Below are 19,116 nucleotides of genomic sequence, written 5' to 3' on the forward strand. Positions count from 1 at the left end.
CCTATGTGTTTCCATGAGGCTGGAAGCTGATAGAGGTATTTTTTAATTTTTAACGTGGATATTTCTCCCCTTCTCATTTCTGCTGCCTTGTGAAATAAATTTAATGAGCACTTAAACCCCCAAGCAGCCACCAAAGCCCTGAACTGTTCTTCCCTCAAGCCCTGCTGCCATCTGCATTTTAACTCTGCCTTTAGCCCTTTCCACAATTGCTTTTTGTTACCCTGCAGCATGAATTTGATACAAACACCTTGGCTTGACAGACAAACTCGGGCTTTTGAGACGCAGCTCTGAGAATGAAAAGGCTCCTTAAACTCTGACCTTTTATTTTCAGTGTGAGACTCGATATAAAGTGGAAACCTCTTCCCCACCACCTCATTTCTGTGGAGCACTTCCCAGTACAGCAGAGACCCTTGAAATACAAAAGAAAATCCTCTTCAAAGGAGAAAGCTTCTCTTGCATGTAAACTTTAAAAATCAAACCCTCCAACACCAGCTTCCAAAACTTTCTGTGCAGGCTTAAACAATCTAGAACAAGACAAGATAACGTTTTCCCAAACACAGCAAAACATCAACCAGTTACTCCTCATCCATATCCATTGTTCAGTGCAAAGATTGTTTGCTCTGCTCCTCTGGGGAAAAGCACTTTTGCTACATGAGCAGCAGCAGCAGTACTTGGGGAAATACCCAGGGAAAGGATTGCCCGGCATTCCCGACTCCAGGCAGCTGCTGCACATCAGGCAGGATAAAGCAGCAGGAGGGGACATCCCTTGTAGATCCTCTGTCCATGTTTTTGCTGCAAAGAGGCTCTAACAGTGCTGCTCTGCTTTTTCCTCTGATTTGCAGAGGTGGCCGTAGATTTCTAAGCAGCTCCTGTAAGGGTAGAAAGGAAATTTAAGCTATGGAATATTTACATCAATGCTTTGGCTGGAGAAAAAAAGGAAAGAGGGATGTGCTGTTTCTGGGAAAAGTTCTTTCTTTTCACAGTATGGAAGAAAAAAGGAGCTGGGAAATGCTTCAAGATGTTCAGTCCATGGTCTTGTGAGTGTGTGGGCCTGGCCCAGCCCTTCCAGAGCCCTTGGCAAACAGGATTTAACAGAAGGGAATGTCATTTTTGGTGGGAGCCACTGGAAAAGGCAGCTCAGAGCTGCGCTTAACTCTGAGGGCCCCAGAGCAAATGTGAAACCTCATGAAACGTGCCACTTCCAGGGCTGGCAATCTGTAGATTCCAGGAGTTAAGAGACTCCACTGCTGCACTTGGGATTAAATGTTGGTCTGTGGTTTAGGAGAACCCTGCAAGGACAGGGTGATGTTGGGATCCGGGCTGAATCCTAAGTGCACTGTGTCCCCTTGGGAATGGCTGGTGACAGCACAGGCTGAGAGAGCTCTTCCCTGTGCTTGGATAAAGAAGCTTTGGGGTAGGGAATATCCTCCTGTGGTACGTTTGCATGAGGAGGTTTGGGTGGAGAAGGGGAAAAGGAATGCTAAAGGCTGCAGAAAATGGTTAAGTGCGTCCAGCTGAGGCTGGAATAACAGAACAGCTCCAAGCTGGGTGAGTAAAACAATCCACAAACTCATGGATGTTTTCTAGAGCTTTAGGAATTCATGTGCAATGAAGATCTGAGTGAAACCAGGAGAGGACAGTTCCATCATCCACAGCACGGCTCCCCAAAGCTAAACCTCAGCTCATTTCCACATATTTCTGAGGAAACCACCACTTAAATTGCCACACCTGCTTCTTGGGAAGCCACTCCACTCCTCTGCAGGAGTTTCCAGCAAGTCCCTCTTTGCTGTTGGGCAAATTCCTGCTGGGATCCACTGGGGACCAGGAGGAAAAACCTGTGACCCCACCCTGGACTCTTCCCACCCATCCCTTTCCTCCTCCCAGCCCCTCTGCCCCTCAGGAATGGCACCCAAACACACTTGTAGATGGAGAGCTCCCGATGCAGGCTGGTCCTCAGCTCCTCCAGCTCCTGGTTCTTGCGCTGCTGGAGCTGGACCCCGTTCTTGAGCTCCTTCAGCCTGTCCTCCAGCTCCTCCACCTGCTCCTGGGGGGAGAAAATGAGTGGATAATCTGAGGGAGGAAGGTGCCTGTGCTCCACTGCTTCCCTCGCTCTCCTCAGGGATCCCCCTGTGGATGGTGCTGGTCTGGACAAGCACAGCCAGGCTGTCCCTGCCCAAGCACCCTCTTTAAAAACCGCTGCAAAAAAAGCTTTGCTTTAATACAAAGGTGGGAATTTGGGCTGGGCTGGGCTGTGTTTTGTCCTTAAGGCTTCTCCTGGCTGCTCGGTTTTGTCCCCTAAACTACTTAGTGTGTGTTTTGAGAAGCTGCCAGAGCTGTATAAACCCGTGAGTCAGAAGAAGATAAATAAGGAATTTGGGAAAAGGAAAACGTGGAGGCACACCAGGGGTCCAAGGGACCCTGAAAATCCAGGACAAGCCGTGGCATGGGTGCTGATGGTTCTGGTCCCCATCCCAGCAGGGAGGAGCTGTGATGGAAGGAGAATGGCAGCTTCCAGAAACTGCTGGGAGGAGGCAGCAATTGCGAGCCGAGAACAGAGAGTATTGAAAGGGGGGAGATTAATTGTCGAGCCTCTTTGCCAAATGTGCTCTTGGAGATATTGAATTGCCTTGTCCCTCAGGCTGAGGGGATGCCTGGCCCAGCCAGAAATAACCCTCCCAGGAGGCAGCCCGGCCCTGGGGCTGTGGGGACAGGGGGTGAGACCCTTCCTGGCAGTAGGAGTGGCAGAATCTGCCCCAGCAGGAGAGGCTTTTGAAAGAAAAGCCACCTTTATTCGAAGCTGGCTTTTCCAAACGTCTTGGCTCAGTCCTGTGCTCGGAGGAGCTGTAAACGTGTGGTGTCTGTGCTCAGCAGCACTGCTGAGCTTTGGGAAGGAAACCCCCATCCCCTCCACCTCATTCCTAGAGCCATTTCTGAGGGTCAGGCCAAAACCAAGTGAGAAAATATTCAGGGGAAACCTATTTTCCAAGCTGGGTGAAGCCCCAAACTTTCCTACTGCATCCTTGGGTTTGCCTTATTCCAAGGGCCTCCTGTTTCACCTGCCCTGTGCCAGGCTGGGGAATAATTTTGATTCCAACCAGCAGGAGATGTTCCACATCCTCCCCCTCCTCATCCACACTCCTTCCCTGGGCCCTACAAGCAAATCCTGCATCACCCACATTTCCCTGGACGCAAAGCACGACTCCCACTCTCAAAAGAAGGTGGAGTGGTGCCCTTCGGGGCACGTACCCGGTACTGCCCGACCTCCTCATCCCGCTTCTGCTTGACCAGGACAATCTGCTCCTCCAGGCTGCGGTTCTGCAGCCGCAGCCGGCTGACCTCGCCCTGCAGGGGCCTCAGGGCTTCCTTCATGCCCTGGATCTCGCCCTGCATCTCCTGCAGCGCCTTGGCCCCGGCCTCGCGCCGCTCCAGCAGCCGCAGCAGCTGGGGCTCGTAGTGCTCCTCCAGCCCCCGCCGGCTCTCGGCCACGAAGCTCTCGAACTCCATGGAAAGCCGGCGGCTCTCCTGGAGGTACAGGTTGTCCTGCCGGCACGGCGGAGCCTCCAGGCGCTGCCTCAGAACTTCCTTCTCCTTCTCGCAGGTCTGCTTCAGCTGGGAAAGTTCCCCGGAGAGCTGCCCGGCCTGGCTCTCCAGCTCGCCCTGGTAGGCGGCGTGCTGGGAGAGGTCGTGCCGGCGGCTCTCCAGCTGGTACTGGCAGGCCACGCATTCCTTGGTCACCTTGAACAGCTTCTGCTTGATCTGCCGGATCTCATCCCGCAGGTTGTCCCTCTCCAGCTCCACCTTGGCCAGCAGCCTGCAGGCTGCCTGGATCTCCTCGTGGGCATGGCGGATCTCCTGCAGCGCCGGCTCCCGCAGCTGGGCCAGCTCCGCGATCAGGCTGTCCCGCTCCCTCTCCAGCTGCTCCACGATTTCGATGCACTCCTGGAAATAATTCCCCAGCTCTTCCAGGGTCAGGCACTGGTGCTCTGTGGCATCAGCATCCAGAGGGCTGCCTGCTCCCTCTGCGTCCATGTCCAGCGGGATCCCTGCCCCATCCGCGTTTTCTGGGATCCCTGCCCTGTCTGTGTCCATGTCCAGTGGGATCCCTACTCCATCTGCATCTTCCCCCAGTGGGATCCCTGTCCCAGCCTCATCCACATCCAGCGGGACTCCTGCCGCATCCACATCTGCTGGGATCCCTGTCCCGCTTGCATCCACATCCAGTGGAATCTCTACTCCGTCTGCATCCATGTCCAGTGGGATTCCTGCCCCACCTGCATCCACATCCAGCGGGATCCCTGCCCCGTCCACATCCAGTGGAATCCCTACTCCAGCTGCATCCACGTCCAGCGGGACTCCTGCCACGTCCACATCCAGCGGGATCCCAGCCCCGGCTGCATCCTCATCCAGCTGGATCCGTGGTGGGTTTAGCTCCGAGGAAGGATCCCTGCTGGCAGCTTGCAGATCCCAGCTGGAGTCTGGGCTGTCCCTGTGCAGGGGTTTAGATCCATTCCTCACTGGATCCAATGGTGGGTGAGGACATTCTGGGTGTGGAGCAGCTCCTTCAGCTGCTCCCTGTGGGGCTGGGGATGCTCCGGCTTCATCCAACTGCAGCTCTGGAGTAGGCTCGGGCTGTGCCATCAGGTCCCTGGGAAGGAGAGGGGATGTGAACCAGAGCAATGAGTGTAACAGGTCTCAGCCTTTCCTCCCCACCCTGTGAGACCCCAGAGCCAGGGGGGTCCTACCGTGGCCCTGCTGCCGTGACCATCCCCACGTCACCCACAGGGCTCAACGCTCTGGTGTCAGCTTGGGCCCAGACTGTCCAAAATAAGGAAAGAAAACCCTCTTCAAACCCTATTAAAGTGTCTGACTGCCACGGAGGAGAAGCGAGGGATGCAAATCCAGACCCCAAACCCAAGAGCTGCTCTGGAGCCAACCTGTCACGGCCACCCTTCCCAGCGGCACCGACGTGACCCTTGCGAGCACTCCCTGGAAAACTTGCCGGGGGGTTTTAGCGGGTGTGCCATAACCTCACGGCAAGGGAATGCGCTGCTGGAAGCTCAGGCAGGCTCCGGGATGACTGAGATGGAGCGAACCTCGCACGCACAGCCCCGGGCGAGCGGCAGCGTCTGCAGCAGCAGCAGCCGGCGCTTTGCAGAGTCATCCGATCGCGGCATTGTCCCCGGCCACGGCACCTGCAGCTGCCGCCACCACCACCAAACCCTCGCTCTCGCATTCTCCCGGCTGCTATTTGGGGTAGGATGGACACAACAACGCTCGGGGACGAGCCGGGGCTTTTCCTGCTGCTGCCAAGAGCCGGTGGGATCGGTGGGAGGATGCTCTCACCTCTCGGCCACGCCGCTGAGCTCATGTCTAGTCATTCCCGAAGGAATGAGCGCAGGCTGGCACTCACAGGCAGCCCTCGGCTCGGAGCAACGGCTTTAAGCAAAGAACTGATTTTCACCGATACTTTCTCTCCTAATAAGGCAGTTTTCGGCACTGATGACACATCGCAGCCTCGGACTCAGCAGCCGGCGGCTGGAGAGGGGGCAGCGCCTGGAAAGGTGGGAAAAGGGCTCCTCTGCCCCGTTTTTCCTCGCCCTCCCCGCTGCCAGGGCTTGTTTTTCAAAGTTCTTGGATCCGCTTCGCATGGGCAGGACGGGAGGGGAGGGCCCCGTTCTGCCTTCCCAGCGGGGCTTGGGGGCTCTCTCCCACCCACCACCCCTCATTCCAGGGCCCCTCAGAACTCCTGGGTGCTCCAGAGAGACCACCCCCTCTCCCCCCGATCATTCCTGAGGGTCCAGGAATGATCCAGGAACCGCCGTTCCCCCCACCCCATCCCTGCCCCACGCCCCCCACCTCGCCGAGGATCCCGCACCCACGAGACCCCCCCGGGCGGACACCGGCCCCTTCCTGCCCAGCCCTGCTCGCCCGGGTGGGCTCTTACCTTCCTCCCCTGGAGCCCAGCGCCGCCGGCTCTGCGCTGCACATGGGCTTAGCATGGGGCGGAGAGGGGTTATTAATAAACAGCGCTGGAAATCAGACTCCCCGGAGCAGCCGCTTCCCCCGGCCTGCGGTGCCAGCTGCGGGCGCTGCCTTCCTCCGCCCCCGGGAGGAGGAGGAGGAAGAGGAGGAGGAGGGCGGGGAAGGCCAGGCTGGCTGCATCCCTGGCAGAGGCAGCCGCAGGGACTGGCTACAGCCAGCCCTCATCCCTGGGGAGCGGCCCCCCAGCTCCCATCCAGCCCTGGCTGTTCCCACCCCCCGATTTATGGGGGAGCTTTGTTTTGTAGGGTCTTCAAAATGCCCCTTCCAGCCTCACTGGCGGATCCTTCCCTGGATCCGCAGGTCCCCATCCCACCGGGGTCTTGGGCAGGGCTGGGATGGGGATAATGGGGTGCCGGGGTGGGGTCCCCTGGGGCTGCGGGGGTTTGGCTGTGGTGGAAGGGGAAATGCCAGAGGATGCAGCTCGTGGCCTCTGAATGCCACGGCCTCATCCTGAGCATGGAATGGGATCTGTGAGGGTGCTGGTAGCACAGAGCTGCACTCCCCAGGTACTGATTATCAATGGATTAAGTACCAGTATCTCGGGATTCTTTATACGCCCCAGGTTGGCCCCACAAACCCCAGTAATGGCAGAGCGCAGCCTCTGCTTCCTCTTCCGCCCATAACCCATCCCTGCCACCCTTTTCCCTCTGTTTTGGGGGTGCAGAAGGTGCCGTTTCTCTCTCCAAAGCCCCGTGGTGGCCATGGTCAAACTCCTGGGTGTCCAACAGCGACTCTGCCCTCACCCACTTGGTTCCCCACCTCTGCTCACCCACAGCTCTTCTCTCCCATGCTGCCCATCCCCATCCTCCCCACTCCATGGATCCTTAAACCTTTTGTCCATAATATCACCAACAAATATTTACATAAAATACCCATTTTAGATATGTTTTGCCACGTTGGCATGGGTGCATCATCCTGGGGTCACCCTTTGGCCTGTCCACCCCTCACGGTGTTGCCCCCTGAGCCTACCTCTGCCCGCTCCTGCTCCTGCCGTGCTCAGGAAGTCGCCACTCGCCTCTCAGGAAGTCTCCAGCTTACGTGCCCCAAAACCACCCAGCAGCGCACACCACAGCCTGCGACATCGCCCAGTGCCACCCCCGTCACTGGCACCGTCACCTTGCCCATGGCTCGCTGGCCACGGGGCTGCAGAAATCTAGTTTAAAATAACAGTGCCGGTCCATCCTTTGGGAACAGAGCTTTAAAAGGAAAAGGGAGATTTGAGTGGGTTTTTTTTCTCTTTTTTTGGATCCTGTTGCTTTTTGCAGCGCGACACACCTTCTTTTTCTCTCTCTTTTTTTTTTTTTTGTTCCATGAAGCGCCTCTATTTTTGACTCCATCGGAGAGGAATGCTGTTAATTCGCACAAGTTGGGTGTATAAATATCTATCTAGAGCTGTGACTGCCAAGGGGAGAAACCTGCGGATCGCACGGGCCGGGACCAACAACCCTTGTAGGGCCTGGAGGGGACAATGACAACGCGAGCCCGGGCTGGGCTTTATCTGATGAGCTGCCAAGGGCAGGGTGGGGAGTGAGGAGGCTCAGCTGTTCCCTGCTCCGTAAGCAGATACCCCGGCCCAGGCCCCGGCACGGGGATGTTTTGTGGATATAACCAGGCAACAGCCGGCTCCGGTGTCCCCGATGTGCCCGGCAGAGCCCGGCCGGCCGCGGGCACACACTGGGGCCGGGCGGTGCAGGGAGACGCCGCCGGCAGCGAGCAGCGTGGACTTTGCTCCGGTAAACAGAGCTGGCGGTGTGTTATCGGCGCTGCCAGAGGCAGGAAAAAAGTCAGGAGAGAGTTTGAGAGACGGAAAGTTTGAGATCCGGCTCTTGGGATGAGTGGCAGCGGCTCCGGGCACCGCGCTGCCAACACGGAGTCCTTGGCTGAGGGCGGTCGTGGGGAGCAAAGAGCAGCTGTGGGGAGCTTCACCCGCTCTCTGCTGACCTGGGGCTGTGTCTGCCTTCCTGGTGGATTTTTCCTTCCCGTCACGCACGGCAGATTTGCCCCGGGGGCAGGGACCCAGCGCGGCGTCGCCACCGTGGCACCACCAGCACCACCCTGGCACTGCCACGGCGGCTCCGTCCCCGCGCTGTCCCCACACAATCGGTAGGGACAGGCTGGAGGTACCAGGGAAATTGCCCAACCTCGGCGCCTCCTCAGCCCAGAGGCAGCGCCGTGGGGTGTCCAACCTGCCCGAATTCCAGCGTGGATGGGATTTAGGAGCGGCTTTGCCCTCGCTCGCTGTGTTTGCCGAGGGCTCGGGGGTCCGGCTGCTGCCGGGAGAGCGGTGCCAGGTCCGGCCTCTCGAGTGTAGGAGCTGCAATCTGATCCCGGGGGGAAAATGTGATTCATCCTCGGAGCTGGGAGCGCTTCCAGAGAAGGATCCTGGCTCCGAGGGCGGTGGCACATTGTGCCCGCTCCTGCCCTGCCCTCGCACGGTGGCCCCTTTGCCCCGGCCAGGTGAGGGGTCCCTGCATGACTCCGCAGCTGCACGCGAGGGGATTCACCCCGGTTTGGGGGGTTGGATGCCTCTGTCCCCTTGAGAACAGCCGGGCTTGCTTTGCCTCCTGCCTCAGTTTCCCCAGATGAGAGCTGGGGTGGCTCCTGGAGAGGGAGGGGAGGTTGCCCAGCAGGGATGGAGGAGGAGGAGGAAGAAGAGTGCAGCGTGGGCATGCGCCCAGCTGGGAGCTGGGGCAGGGATGAAAGGGGGAGCCCGAAGGCGCTGTCTGCCCCGCAGGGACCTTGGCAGCTCCACGGGAGCAGGGCCAGACCGTGTCCTTGTGCCACCGGCGCCAGCGGCTCCCCCTTATCTGGGTGCTGGGTCCCGCTTTCCCTGCGCGGAGGAGGATGAGGAAAACGCCATCCCAGCAGCTCCTGAGAGAGACACCGGCCCGGCCAGGATCCAGCTGCAGGGATTCTTGGAGTGTGTCCGCTTCCACATCCCATTCCTCCGGCTTTATCTTTGCTCAGCCCAGATATGGGGATTAAACATCTGCCTCAAGGCTGCCTGTCCTGGCAGCTCCCCCAGCACCCCGGGGTGTCCCTGTGCCACCCGTGTCACACCCAGGGGGTTTTCACACCCCAGGGCTGGGGCTGCCACGTGCTGTCAGCCCCATCAGGCCCGTGCCAGCCCAGTGGGGCAGCTCTGATGTGTCCATGACATCCCACAGGGCATCGAGGCTGTGCTGGCATTCCCGCAGGCTTTTCTCTTTCAGGAAAGGTTCGGGATGCTCACGCAGCAGCCGGAGATGCCTCTTGTGGCCACCTGTCCCTGTCACCACAGACACGGGTGATGCTCCTGGGCTGTGACAGAACTGTCCCTTCCAGCACGAGGGAGCTGGGAAGGAAGAAACCACTGCTATTTATCCATCCATCCATCCATCCATCCATGCATCCATCCATCCATCCATCCCACCTCCATGTGCCCAGCACCCGAGCAAGGAGATCAGTGCCTCCCTCTTCCCATGACATTTGTGGCCCAGGCACCCTTCTAAAACCCCCCGTTTTTACAACTGAGCTGATTTCCAGCACCACAACCACCAGTCCCCGTGTCCCAACGATCTCCAGCGGGGTCACTGCAGCCCAGGCTCCGCGCTGGCTTTTTCCATATCCTGGGGCAAGAAACAGGGAGCAGGAGCCGCTTCCTACAGAAGGGCTTTGGAGCGAGCAGCTCCTGCTCAGGGTGGGAAGAGGCACCCACGGGGCTCAAAGGGATGCGGGAGGACCTTGTCCCGGCCACCTGTGCGTGACGGAGGCGTTAATGAGTAATGAGGGAGCAGCCAGGGCTCAGTGTCCCGGGGAGGGGACGGAAATGGGGGCAGGGGATGGATGAGCTCGGCCCAAGGCACCGGCTGCACCCTGGCACGGGCAGCAGGAGCTTCTGTGGCTGCTCAAGCGCGATGCCAGGGCTGGCAGCCGATGTTTTGGCTTCCTCAAGTGCCCTTTTGGGTCTCATTTCCCAGAGATCAGGCACCTGGGGGCTCTTGGGGACATGGCAGCGTCTCTGCCTCCCCTCCCCTGTGCCTGGGTCTCGTGGGAGCGGAGCTCTCGTGGGAGCTGCTCTCCCCAGGAGAATCCCAGTGTCCTGTGACCATCCTGGCCCCGCAGGTGGAAAATGAGTTACCCTGCAGCTCTCTGGGAGCGGGGGAAGCTTCCTGAGGCCCTGCATGAAGTGCTGGTGCTTTAGGGAGCTTCTGGAATTTCCCTTTCCTCTAGGACTGGGACAACCTTCCTCTTCACATTCCTCCTCTGCTTCCCTCGCCCCTCTGATGGGAGCTCTCCCCACAGTGTACCCAATACCCTCCCCCTCTCTCACTGTGATTATTTGGACAATGCTCCATAACTGTGTGAAAACATCTTTCAAACTGGTTCTGCTGCCACATGAGGAGGGGAAAGATGAAAAATGGGATTTTGTTTTTGGTTTTTTTTTTTTGGAGGATAATGACTCGGAAGTCGGAGCTCAAAGCGGAAAGTTAACACAAACGCCCTAATTGGGGATTAGAGTCTCCTCAGTGCGGTTCAGCTAGACGTGGGTCAGCAAAGCCTGGGGGAGCAGGCTCAACCCTCGTCCTGGAAAGGAATCAATCCCCTGGGATCACGGAGGGGCACAGAGGTGCCAGGAAATTTCTGCCCAACTCTTTCCAGTGCTCATTAAGATCTTGAGTTTGGGTTCAGAGGGGTGAAGGGGGAGGGATATGAGGCAGAGACACAAAAGCACAGCAAACCTCAGCCTTTCTGCAGGTGTCACTCCGGGTTTGGAGCTGCATCCCCAGCCCTGGTCACTGGTGCTACTGGGAAGCAACAGGATGCTCAGGCTTGCACAGCCCACAAGATTCGTGTGCCAGGGCCTGAATCCCACAGGAGATGCTGATGTGCTGGGAAGCCTGAGGATGGACAGGCTTCTCGCTTTAGAAATTCTTCCAGCCCTTTCCAGCGGCTGGCAAACTCCTCCGGGCATGCGGCCAGGCCCTGGGAGCATCCGGGAAGGATGCGGCTCCAACACAACCACGCAGCTTTTCACAACAGGAAACACAGGGACCCAAACCCCTCGGAGCCAGGAGCGTGGAAATGCAGCAGAAAGCACCTGTGTTCTTGTCAGGATCATTCCTCTGGCTCTGTCACCGACCTGCTGCTGCTCCGGCCCAGCCCCTGTGCCTCCTGCTGTCCCCTCCCAGCTGGATCACAGAATCATGGAATGGTTTGTGAAGGGAACTCAACACTCATCCTGTTCCCAGCCCCTGCCATGGGCAGGGACATCTCCCACTATCCCAGGCTGCTGCAAACTCCATCCAACACTTCCAGGGATGGGGCAGCCACAGCTTCTCTGTGCCACCTGTGCCAGGGCCTCACTGCCCTCACAAGGAAGGATTTCTTCCTGAAATCTAATCTAAATCAGATCGGTTTGGTCTGAGCAATGCCAGCTTGTACGGCGTGCTGAAATCCTTCCCTGTGAGCTCCTGGTGCCCTCACAGTGCTGCAGAACCTCGCCAAGAGGCTGAATCCCCCCCTCGCCCCGTGCCATCCGGTTTTCAGGAGCTGATTTGTTATCAGCAACAAGCAGCAGCATGGCACAGGCTGCAGGCAGCGTCTTGGTGGCCTCAGGGTCGGGGAGCATCGTGTCCCCCTGGGCGCTGTCACTGGCGGTGACACGGCGAGTGTCACCCTCGGGACCGTCAGGCGAGGAACCGGTGGTGGCTGCGGGATGGGAGAGCAGGGGCAGGACACGGCTGGCAGCTCCGGCTTCTCTCCTGGGGACGGGGACAGGGACAGGGACAGCCTCCCCGGGGATGTGCGGGACGCTGTTCCGGGGATGACGATGCTGGAATTCCGCGCTCCTCTCCCGCTCGGGTGTTTCCCTGTTTTCCTCCTCTTCTCTCCCGCTGCTGCTCAGCACCTCGGGCAAGGAAAACAGAGGGTCCCAAGGGCTGGGATCAGCCCCCGCTGTCCCCGCACCGCCCCCCACCCCCGCGCGAAGGGACAAAGCCGGGACCCACGGGGGAACGGGAAGAACATCTCGGGGAGCCCCGGCAGCCGCGACGGTGACGCCGCTGGCACCAAGGGGAAGGTCCCCGGTCCCCACGCCCCCGGGGCCACCTGCGGGAGGGGGGGGGTGGAGGGGCGGGGGCCGGTACAGGCGGAGCTCCCGCAGCCCGGCCCCGCCCCGCACAGAAACTTTCCGTCGGCGCCGGGCGCTCGGCGGGAGCCCGGAGCGGGGCCGGGGCTGCAGCCGGAGCCGAGCCGAGCCGAGCCGAGCCGAGCCGAGCCGAGCCGAGCCGGGCGGGCCCGGCCCTATGGGCAGCGGCTGCCGGCGGTGCGGGGCGGTGCGGGGCGCTGCCCGCCGCGGCCATGTCCGCCGGGGCTGCACCTGCGGCGGGCGGCGAGCGGGAGCCGGAGCGGGGCGGCGGCGGCTCGGAGGGGGCTCCCGGGGCTCCCCCCCGGCGGAAGAAGGCCCGGGCGAACTCGCTGCGCCGGGCGTTCAGCTGGCTCCGGGGCCGGAGGCGGCCGCCCAAGGACGGCAGCACCTCGGGAGGGACGGAGGGAGCAGGTGAGGAGCGCTCGGGGAGGTGGCCACGGTGGCGATGAAGGAAGGGTCGCGACAGTGGCCGTGGAGGTGGGCGAGGAGATTTCAGGGAGCTGCTCAAAGAGGTGTCGAGGTGGTGGCCGCGGTGGTGGCTAAGGAGGGGTCACAGTGGGGGCCACAGTGGTTGGAGTGATGGCAAAGTGTTGAGTGGTGGCTGTGGGAGTGGGCAAGGAGGTGTTGGGGTGGTGGTCGCAGTGGTGGCCGAGGTAGTGGGCAAGGAGGGATCGGGCTGGTGGCTGTGGAGGGCTCCAGGTGGTGGCTGAGGGGTTGTGGCAGTGGCTAAGGAGGAGTCACAGCAGTGGCCGTGGAGGTGGTGAAGGAGAGGTCAAGGTGGTGGCCATGGAGGCCGAGGAGGTGTTAGAGTGGAAGCCAAGGAGGGTCAGAGTGCTGACCCTGGAGGTGGCCAAAGAGGGGTCACAGTGGTGGCTGCAAAGGAGTTGAGGTGGCGGCATGGCCGTGGCTAAAGAGGGGACGTAGGAGGCGCAGAGTTGCTGGCCGTGGTGGTGGCCAGAAGAGGTGGAGTTGCTGGCCGTGGTGGCAGCAGGGGTGGCTGCACGGGGTGAAGGAGGTGGCGGCGGTGGCCACGGGGGCCGCGGTGGCCATGGCTGCGGTGGCAGCAGGCCGGATCCGGCAGTCCCTGGCGCGATCTTGCCCCTGCCCCGAGGGCTGGTGCTGGTTCACTGGGTAGATTCTGCCTGTGCTGAGTCAGAAGGTCACTGGGGCTGAGGGAAATCTGGAGGGATGCCAGCCGCTGCCACCTCCACCTCCACCTCCTCCTCCTCCTCCTGCGCAGGGTGTTTGCATGCTCCAGGTGTGGCCCTTCCTGTCCCAGATATGGCCCTCACCCCGGACCGTCTGTGGGTGCTGCCTCCACATCCCTGGGTGCCAGTCACGTCCCTGCCACCTTGACCAGGACAATCTTGCAGGGGAAGGTGCCCTGGGTCCCCTCTCTTCACCATCCCGGGGCTGTGTTTCGGGAATCCATGGGCTCATCCCGGGAGCTTTGGCAGAGCGATGGGTGCTGGCTTGTCTGGTCACGCTCCTCTCCTCAGCGCTTCTTTGGCAGTAGCAGATGTCCCAACGAGGAAGGTATCACCCCAAAAGCCTCTCCCACCTCACACTGTCGGGGACACCATCTGTGTCACGCCCCTGCCCTCCCTGCGGGCACTTCTGGCAGGGATGTTTTGGCCCTTTTGCCAAGGGAGAGGCCTCTTCTGCGGCACCCAAGCGCAGCAGGATGCTGTCAGCTGGAACTTTCTTCCTCAGTTTGCTCCAGGGAGTGAATTTCCAGGCATCCAAGACCTCATACAGGCACGTTTCCTGCTTGGAGGAGCACACGGGGATCTGTGATAGGACAGGAGTGGCCATGGAACGGGAAAAGAGGCTCGGGAAGAGCCGAGCTCTCTGCTGGGCCGATCCATCGGATGCTGCTGGTGGCTCCTTCCCGGCCCTCCGTGCGTGGACGCCGCTGCCACAGCCCAGCACTGAAACCTGAGCAGAAAAAATGAGATGTGCTGGAGCATGTGATGTTCCTCTTCGCGGCACAGAAACGCCCCCAGCAGCTCTGCCAGCCCTTTTTTTCCTCTTATTTTTTTCCCTGAAGTTGTACCGTTCATCAGCTAATCCTCAAAATGCCAAGTCACGGCCTGTCAGGGTCACAGCTTGGGGACCTCCTGCCTGTGCCGTGCTGCTCCCTCGCAGCTCGTGCCAGCCAGGGCTCTGTCACTGTGCTGCCACTGTGCTGTCCCACCAGCTATCCCAGTGGCCAGGAGAGCTGTCCTGAGTGCCCACAGTCCGTGCTGGTGATGGAGGCACCGTTCAGTGCCCCAGCCCAGAGGACCCTTCCCCTCCGGGCTGTGCTTTTGGCAGCGCTGGCATCCCGGGGGGACGGGAGGTGCCACAATTCCCCCGGTTCCCGCTGGAGTGCTGGGAGAAGCAGCGCGGATGTGCAGTGGTTGCAGCTTGCCTGCGTGACTGAATCACCCTCCCCGTGCATTTCCAGCACGGAGAGCACGCCAGGAACCCCTCCCTACTCCAGAGCCTCTGGCTCCGCTGCGTCCTCGGGACGCCGCCAGTACATGCCGGGGTTACCGGCATCCATCCCTGTGGGCTGGGGGATAACGTTTCCCTGGAGGATGGGGTCAGGATGCCTCCAGCAGAGGTTCGGGATGAGCTGTGGGGAGGGAAGGAGTGTCAGCCCCGGGTGTTTTCCGGCAGCGCCGGGTGCTCGAGCCGGCGGCATCGGCTGCGCCACACGCGGCTCTGACCTGCCCGGAGGCAGCGCCGGCCTCGCCGCCGACATCACGAGCCTTCGTGCAGCGGGACCAGCTGGGAATTTTTCCAAACATCAGCTGGGAGCTGTGGGAGGGGGAGAGGGGAGAGCTGCAGCAGGGCCTTGCAGGCTCTGAGTGCCCTCAGCTTCCCCTGTCTCCGCGTGGTGCTGGGGGGGTTTGGATCAGGTTCGTCACCCCGCAGTTCTCCATCACCCCACCCTTCCCGCAAGTGGGTTTGGTTCTGGAGTGGGCACAGGGCGTGTCTGACCATCCTGGTGGTGGGGAGGGGGAGCAGGATGGCTCCAAGGGGTGGGAGAGAGGGAATTCATCCCAGGAGATGTGGATCAGGACTCATTCCTGAGCACCTGCCCGCTCTGCTGTGGGTGCTGGTGAGGTCGGCATTGCTCAGCACTGAAATCACGGCAGCGGGAGGATGAGAGCATTTCCACTTCGGACCAATCCCGTGGGTCCAGCTATCAGCGATCCCATCTCTGGCTGCCCAAACAGCTGAGCTGTGTAGAGGAAAGGCTCGGTAATCCTGCTCCTGGGCCAGCACCAGCCGCCTCTCCAGGGGACACCAGCGGCTCTGGGAGCAGGATGGGAGGGGGGGATGGCTCCATCCCAGCTGGAAGCACATCCTCTGGATGCTCTGCCCTGTTTGGGTGGATGGGCCCTGCTGGCTGCAGGTGGTATCCCAGCACCTCGCCATTCCAACCGTGTTTATTTCCACAATAACCTTTGGAGGCAGAGGAGGGATTAAGCCCCGGGGTGGGAACTGAGGCGGGGAGAGCAGCTGGGCTGTGCCAAGGGTCAAACACAGAGCAGGGATTTGGGGTGCCTGGCTATTCCCACTGCCTGGGCTGGGTTTCTGGGTGCAGAGATGTAAACACAGCTCTGGGATGAAGGATGAGCTGGTGCTGGGGTCCAGTGGCTTTAGTCTGTTTTTCTGGCTGCTGCTTTATCCGGCTTTCACAACATTCTTCTTAATTCCTTGATGAAGTAAAGGAATCGATGTTCCAGAAATATTAAATTGGGTTTGGCTTTTTTTTTTTTTTAATTTTCCTTTTTGATGCCAGCTTAGTCCAGCAGCAATGATTTCCTGACTGGGGCAGGGAGGGGGGTGGATAGTGATGTTAAAAATAAAGCTTTCAATGCTCACAGCTGCTTTGTAACAGCAGCAAGTGCTCGTTGGGACTGGAGATTTGCGGTGAGCAGGGGGTGGAGAGGCTGGGCTGTGGAGGGGATCATGCTCAGTTCCTTCATGGAAAGGGTTGTTAAGCACTGGAAGGTGTTCAAGAAACACCTGGACGTGGCAGTCAGTGCTCTGGGCTGGTTGACAAGGCGGGGTTTGATCACAGGTTGGGCTTGATGATCTTGGAGGGTTTTTTCCAACCTTAATAATTCCGTGATTCTGTGCTGGTGACACTCGATGCCACGGGGTGCACGTGAGGCCTCAAGGAAATTCAGGGCTGAGCTGTGGAATCTCCCTGGACGATTATTTCCTCCATCCTCTGCTGGCACGCACGGTTTGGTGTAAACACAGGGCTTGCGTTTAGCCCTGAGCTTCTGAGCTCAAAGGAGAGAGGGGAGAGGCGTGGGGATTGTTCCTTGTGTGTGTGTGGGAACGAGTTTGTTAATCTGCCAGAGGCAGAGAGTGACACTTCAGAAAATGTGAGCAGCAGGAATCCCCCGGCTGGCCTGGCCTGGCACCGGCGAGCGGCTGGGCGAACAAAGAGAGGTGTGTCTGCAACCACAGCTATTCCACCTGGAGACAGCTGGAAGAATTACTCCTGAGAATAACGTTCCATAAGATCCGATAAAACTATTTCAGCGGGGTCACATTTCCCCGTGGAAGGAAGGTCTGATTTCATAAGACAATATCATCATTGACTCTGAGTCCGGCAGCGACGGGAACATAACCCTCTGGAAGGTGAAGAGCTGGGCAAGGATGAAGTGAAAAACCATTTCCCTGCCAAGCAGGAGCCGGAGCCTTGGGCTGGTCCTGCTGTGCGTGGATAAAATCCACCTGACCCTGAGCAGGGAGCTGGGCTCCCTCCACCTCTGCAGGCTGGAGCCAGACCTGTCATCAGCAGAGCCGGCCTGGACTCCGGCTGGAGCAGGAAATCATTTGAAACTCTTCTGGTTATGTATTTCTGTTAATGATTGGGGATCTCAAGTGGGGTTTTTGTGTTACCTTTGCCTCGCTGAGCTTTACTTCCCCGTGAAGGGAACAAGGGCTGAATTCCTTTCTCGTTCAGGCAGCTCAGCTCCTGCTCTGCGTTTGCCTGGAGATGGGATCAGGTTTAGGAAACACCAGGAGTGGATGAGACACCGGGAGGGATGGATGGAGCACCAGGAGGGACAGATCTGTCCCCATGCCAGCACAGAGGGGTGCCCATGCCTGGGCTGGCCGCTCTGACCAAGGGAATGTGTGACTTTGGGATGATCAGATGTGCTTGGGGCAGTCACGCCGTGCTGACCAGATCTGTATCTCATGAACAGCTTCTCTGCTGCTCCAAGCTCTTATCAGAGTTCTCTCAGTGAACAAAACCGGGGATTTCTGGCCTGGAGAAGAGATTCTGCCTGGAATCAGCATCTCTGGGCCCCAGCTCTCCATTCTCATGTGCTGGGGAGGCTGAGAACGCTTCCCCTCCTTTCCCTCCCCTCTCCTTTGGGCTGTACTGGGGTTCTAACACAGCACAAGGAATTGGGGTGCTCAGCTGTCCCCACTCCCCAGGCTCCCTGAGCCAGATTTCTGCTCACAGCAATGAAAACCAGGTCTGGGATGCAGGATGAGAGCAGGCCTGCCCACAGATGCCAGGGGCTTTGTGCCCTGGAGCACCAACAGGGCAGCTCAGTGGGGTCTGTGGGGATGCTGGAGCCCCCCATGCTGCTCTCAGCCCCCCAAATTTGGCAGGGACTGAACCACGAGGCGCAGGAGGAGCTGGAGCTCGGCTCCACGTGGCTGCGAGTTACCCCCTCACGGTTGTTCCAGCTCAGAGGAGCCACTCGGTATTTTTGGCACACGTGGGCTCTGCTGGGTGCCGGGGGCTCGGCTCCCTCCCGGAGCCCTGCCGGCACCTCCCAGGCTGTGCCCGGGGGCGGTGACGCCTCGGTGCTGGCGGTGGCCGCGTTCCCTGAGCAGGTGCTGGCACGGAGGGCGTCTGTTTTGGGAGTGGAGGGGGGAAGCATCTCCCGGTATCTGGGGCAGGCGCAGGCTCCAGCCTCGCTGTCTCTCCCAGGGAGAGAAGGACGAGAGCTTCACCGGGAGATTTGTCCTGTGTGGCTGCAGAGTCACTGGAGAGGGGGCTGAGAGGCACGTGGGGTCCGTGTTTTGGGATGGACATCCCAGGGATGCTGGAAGGTGCTGGGCAGTGGGAGGAAGCCTCGTCCCAGGCTGGAGATGCCCCTGGCTGAACAGAGGAAAAATCATGTCCCCCCCCCAGGCTGGGCAGGGACCTCAGGTCTGCTGCTCTTGTGACCATAACCTGATTTCATCCCGGCTGCCCCGAGGTGGAAGGGCTGTGCTGTGAACTGGGCACAGCCAGTAATGGGAAGCAGGGAATCATTTCCCACTGCATCCCCCATTTCCTTATCAGCTCCCACAGCAGATGGGGCAGCAAACCCACAGGGACAATCCCTGCCCAGCTGAGCGTGCCCTGGGCACCCAACCAAGCTGGTGAGGAACTGAACCATCAATATTTCCACTGCGGAGGAGAAGACTGAAGTCCAAAGATTAATTCGGTGCCGATCACCTTGGGAGGTCAGGAGCTGCTGGTTGATCTTTAATTTTTCCCTTTCTTTCTTGTACCACCTCCCCGGTTTTGTGCCTTTCCCACAAAACCCTCCTTCCTATTTATCCCAGCCTTTGATGAATCACCTCAGGAACATAAACATTGCCAGCAGGAATTGCCCACCGCTGCCTGGCTGGCTGACCCCTCCCTGCCCTCGCAGCATTTAATGTTCTAATTAAAAACCAGGAGGGAAAGCTGGGCTTTGGGAAGGGGCTGTGGAGGGGCTTGTCCGGGCGGTGTGGGCAGCTTTGGAGCAGCAATTCCCGTGGCACGGAGCTGCTCGTACCCTGCCAGCCCTGGCTGCTGCTGGTGGAGCAGGGACTGGAGCCGGGAGAGGCCGAGGCGCACCCGGGGAGGGCACGGGAAGGTGCCGGCAGTGTGAGCAACCTCCTCGTGACTTGCCCCAGAGCCAGGAGTGGCCGTGGGGAGG

General features: G+C 59.6%; 1 protein-coding gene across 2 annotated transcripts; it reads right to left on the reverse strand.

Annotated features, from left to right (window-relative positions):
* Window positions 1-306: 306 nt before the first annotated feature.
* SYNC (syncoilin, intermediate filament protein) lies at window positions 307-7,174 on the reverse strand. 2 transcript variants are annotated; one of them, XM_048327168.1, is made up of 4 exons: window positions 7,012-7,174; window positions 3,247-4,645; window positions 1,920-2,044; window positions 307-869 (listed from the first exon to the last, which is right to left on the reverse strand). In XM_048327168.1, the coding sequence occupies exons 2-4, from the start codon at window positions 4,636-4,638 to the stop codon at window positions 806-808; spliced, it is 1,581 nt and encodes a 526-aa protein (XP_048183125.1). In that variant the 5' UTR covers window positions 4,639-4,645; window positions 7,012-7,174; the 3' UTR covers window positions 307-805. The 2 variants fall into 2 exon arrangements, with proteins under 2 accessions (XP_048183125.1, XP_048183124.1); XM_048327167.1 differs by lacking the exon at window positions 7,012-7,174 and adding an exon at window positions 5,945-6,122.
* Between the last annotated feature and the right edge of the window lie 11,942 nt (window positions 7,175-19,116).

The sequence above is a fragment of the Corvus hawaiiensis genome, chromosome 23 (genome assembly GCF_020740725.1).
Source record: "Corvus hawaiiensis isolate bCorHaw1 chromosome 23, bCorHaw1.pri.cur, whole genome shotgun sequence".
NCBI lineage: Eukaryota > Metazoa > Chordata > Aves > Passeriformes > Corvidae > Corvus > Corvus hawaiiensis.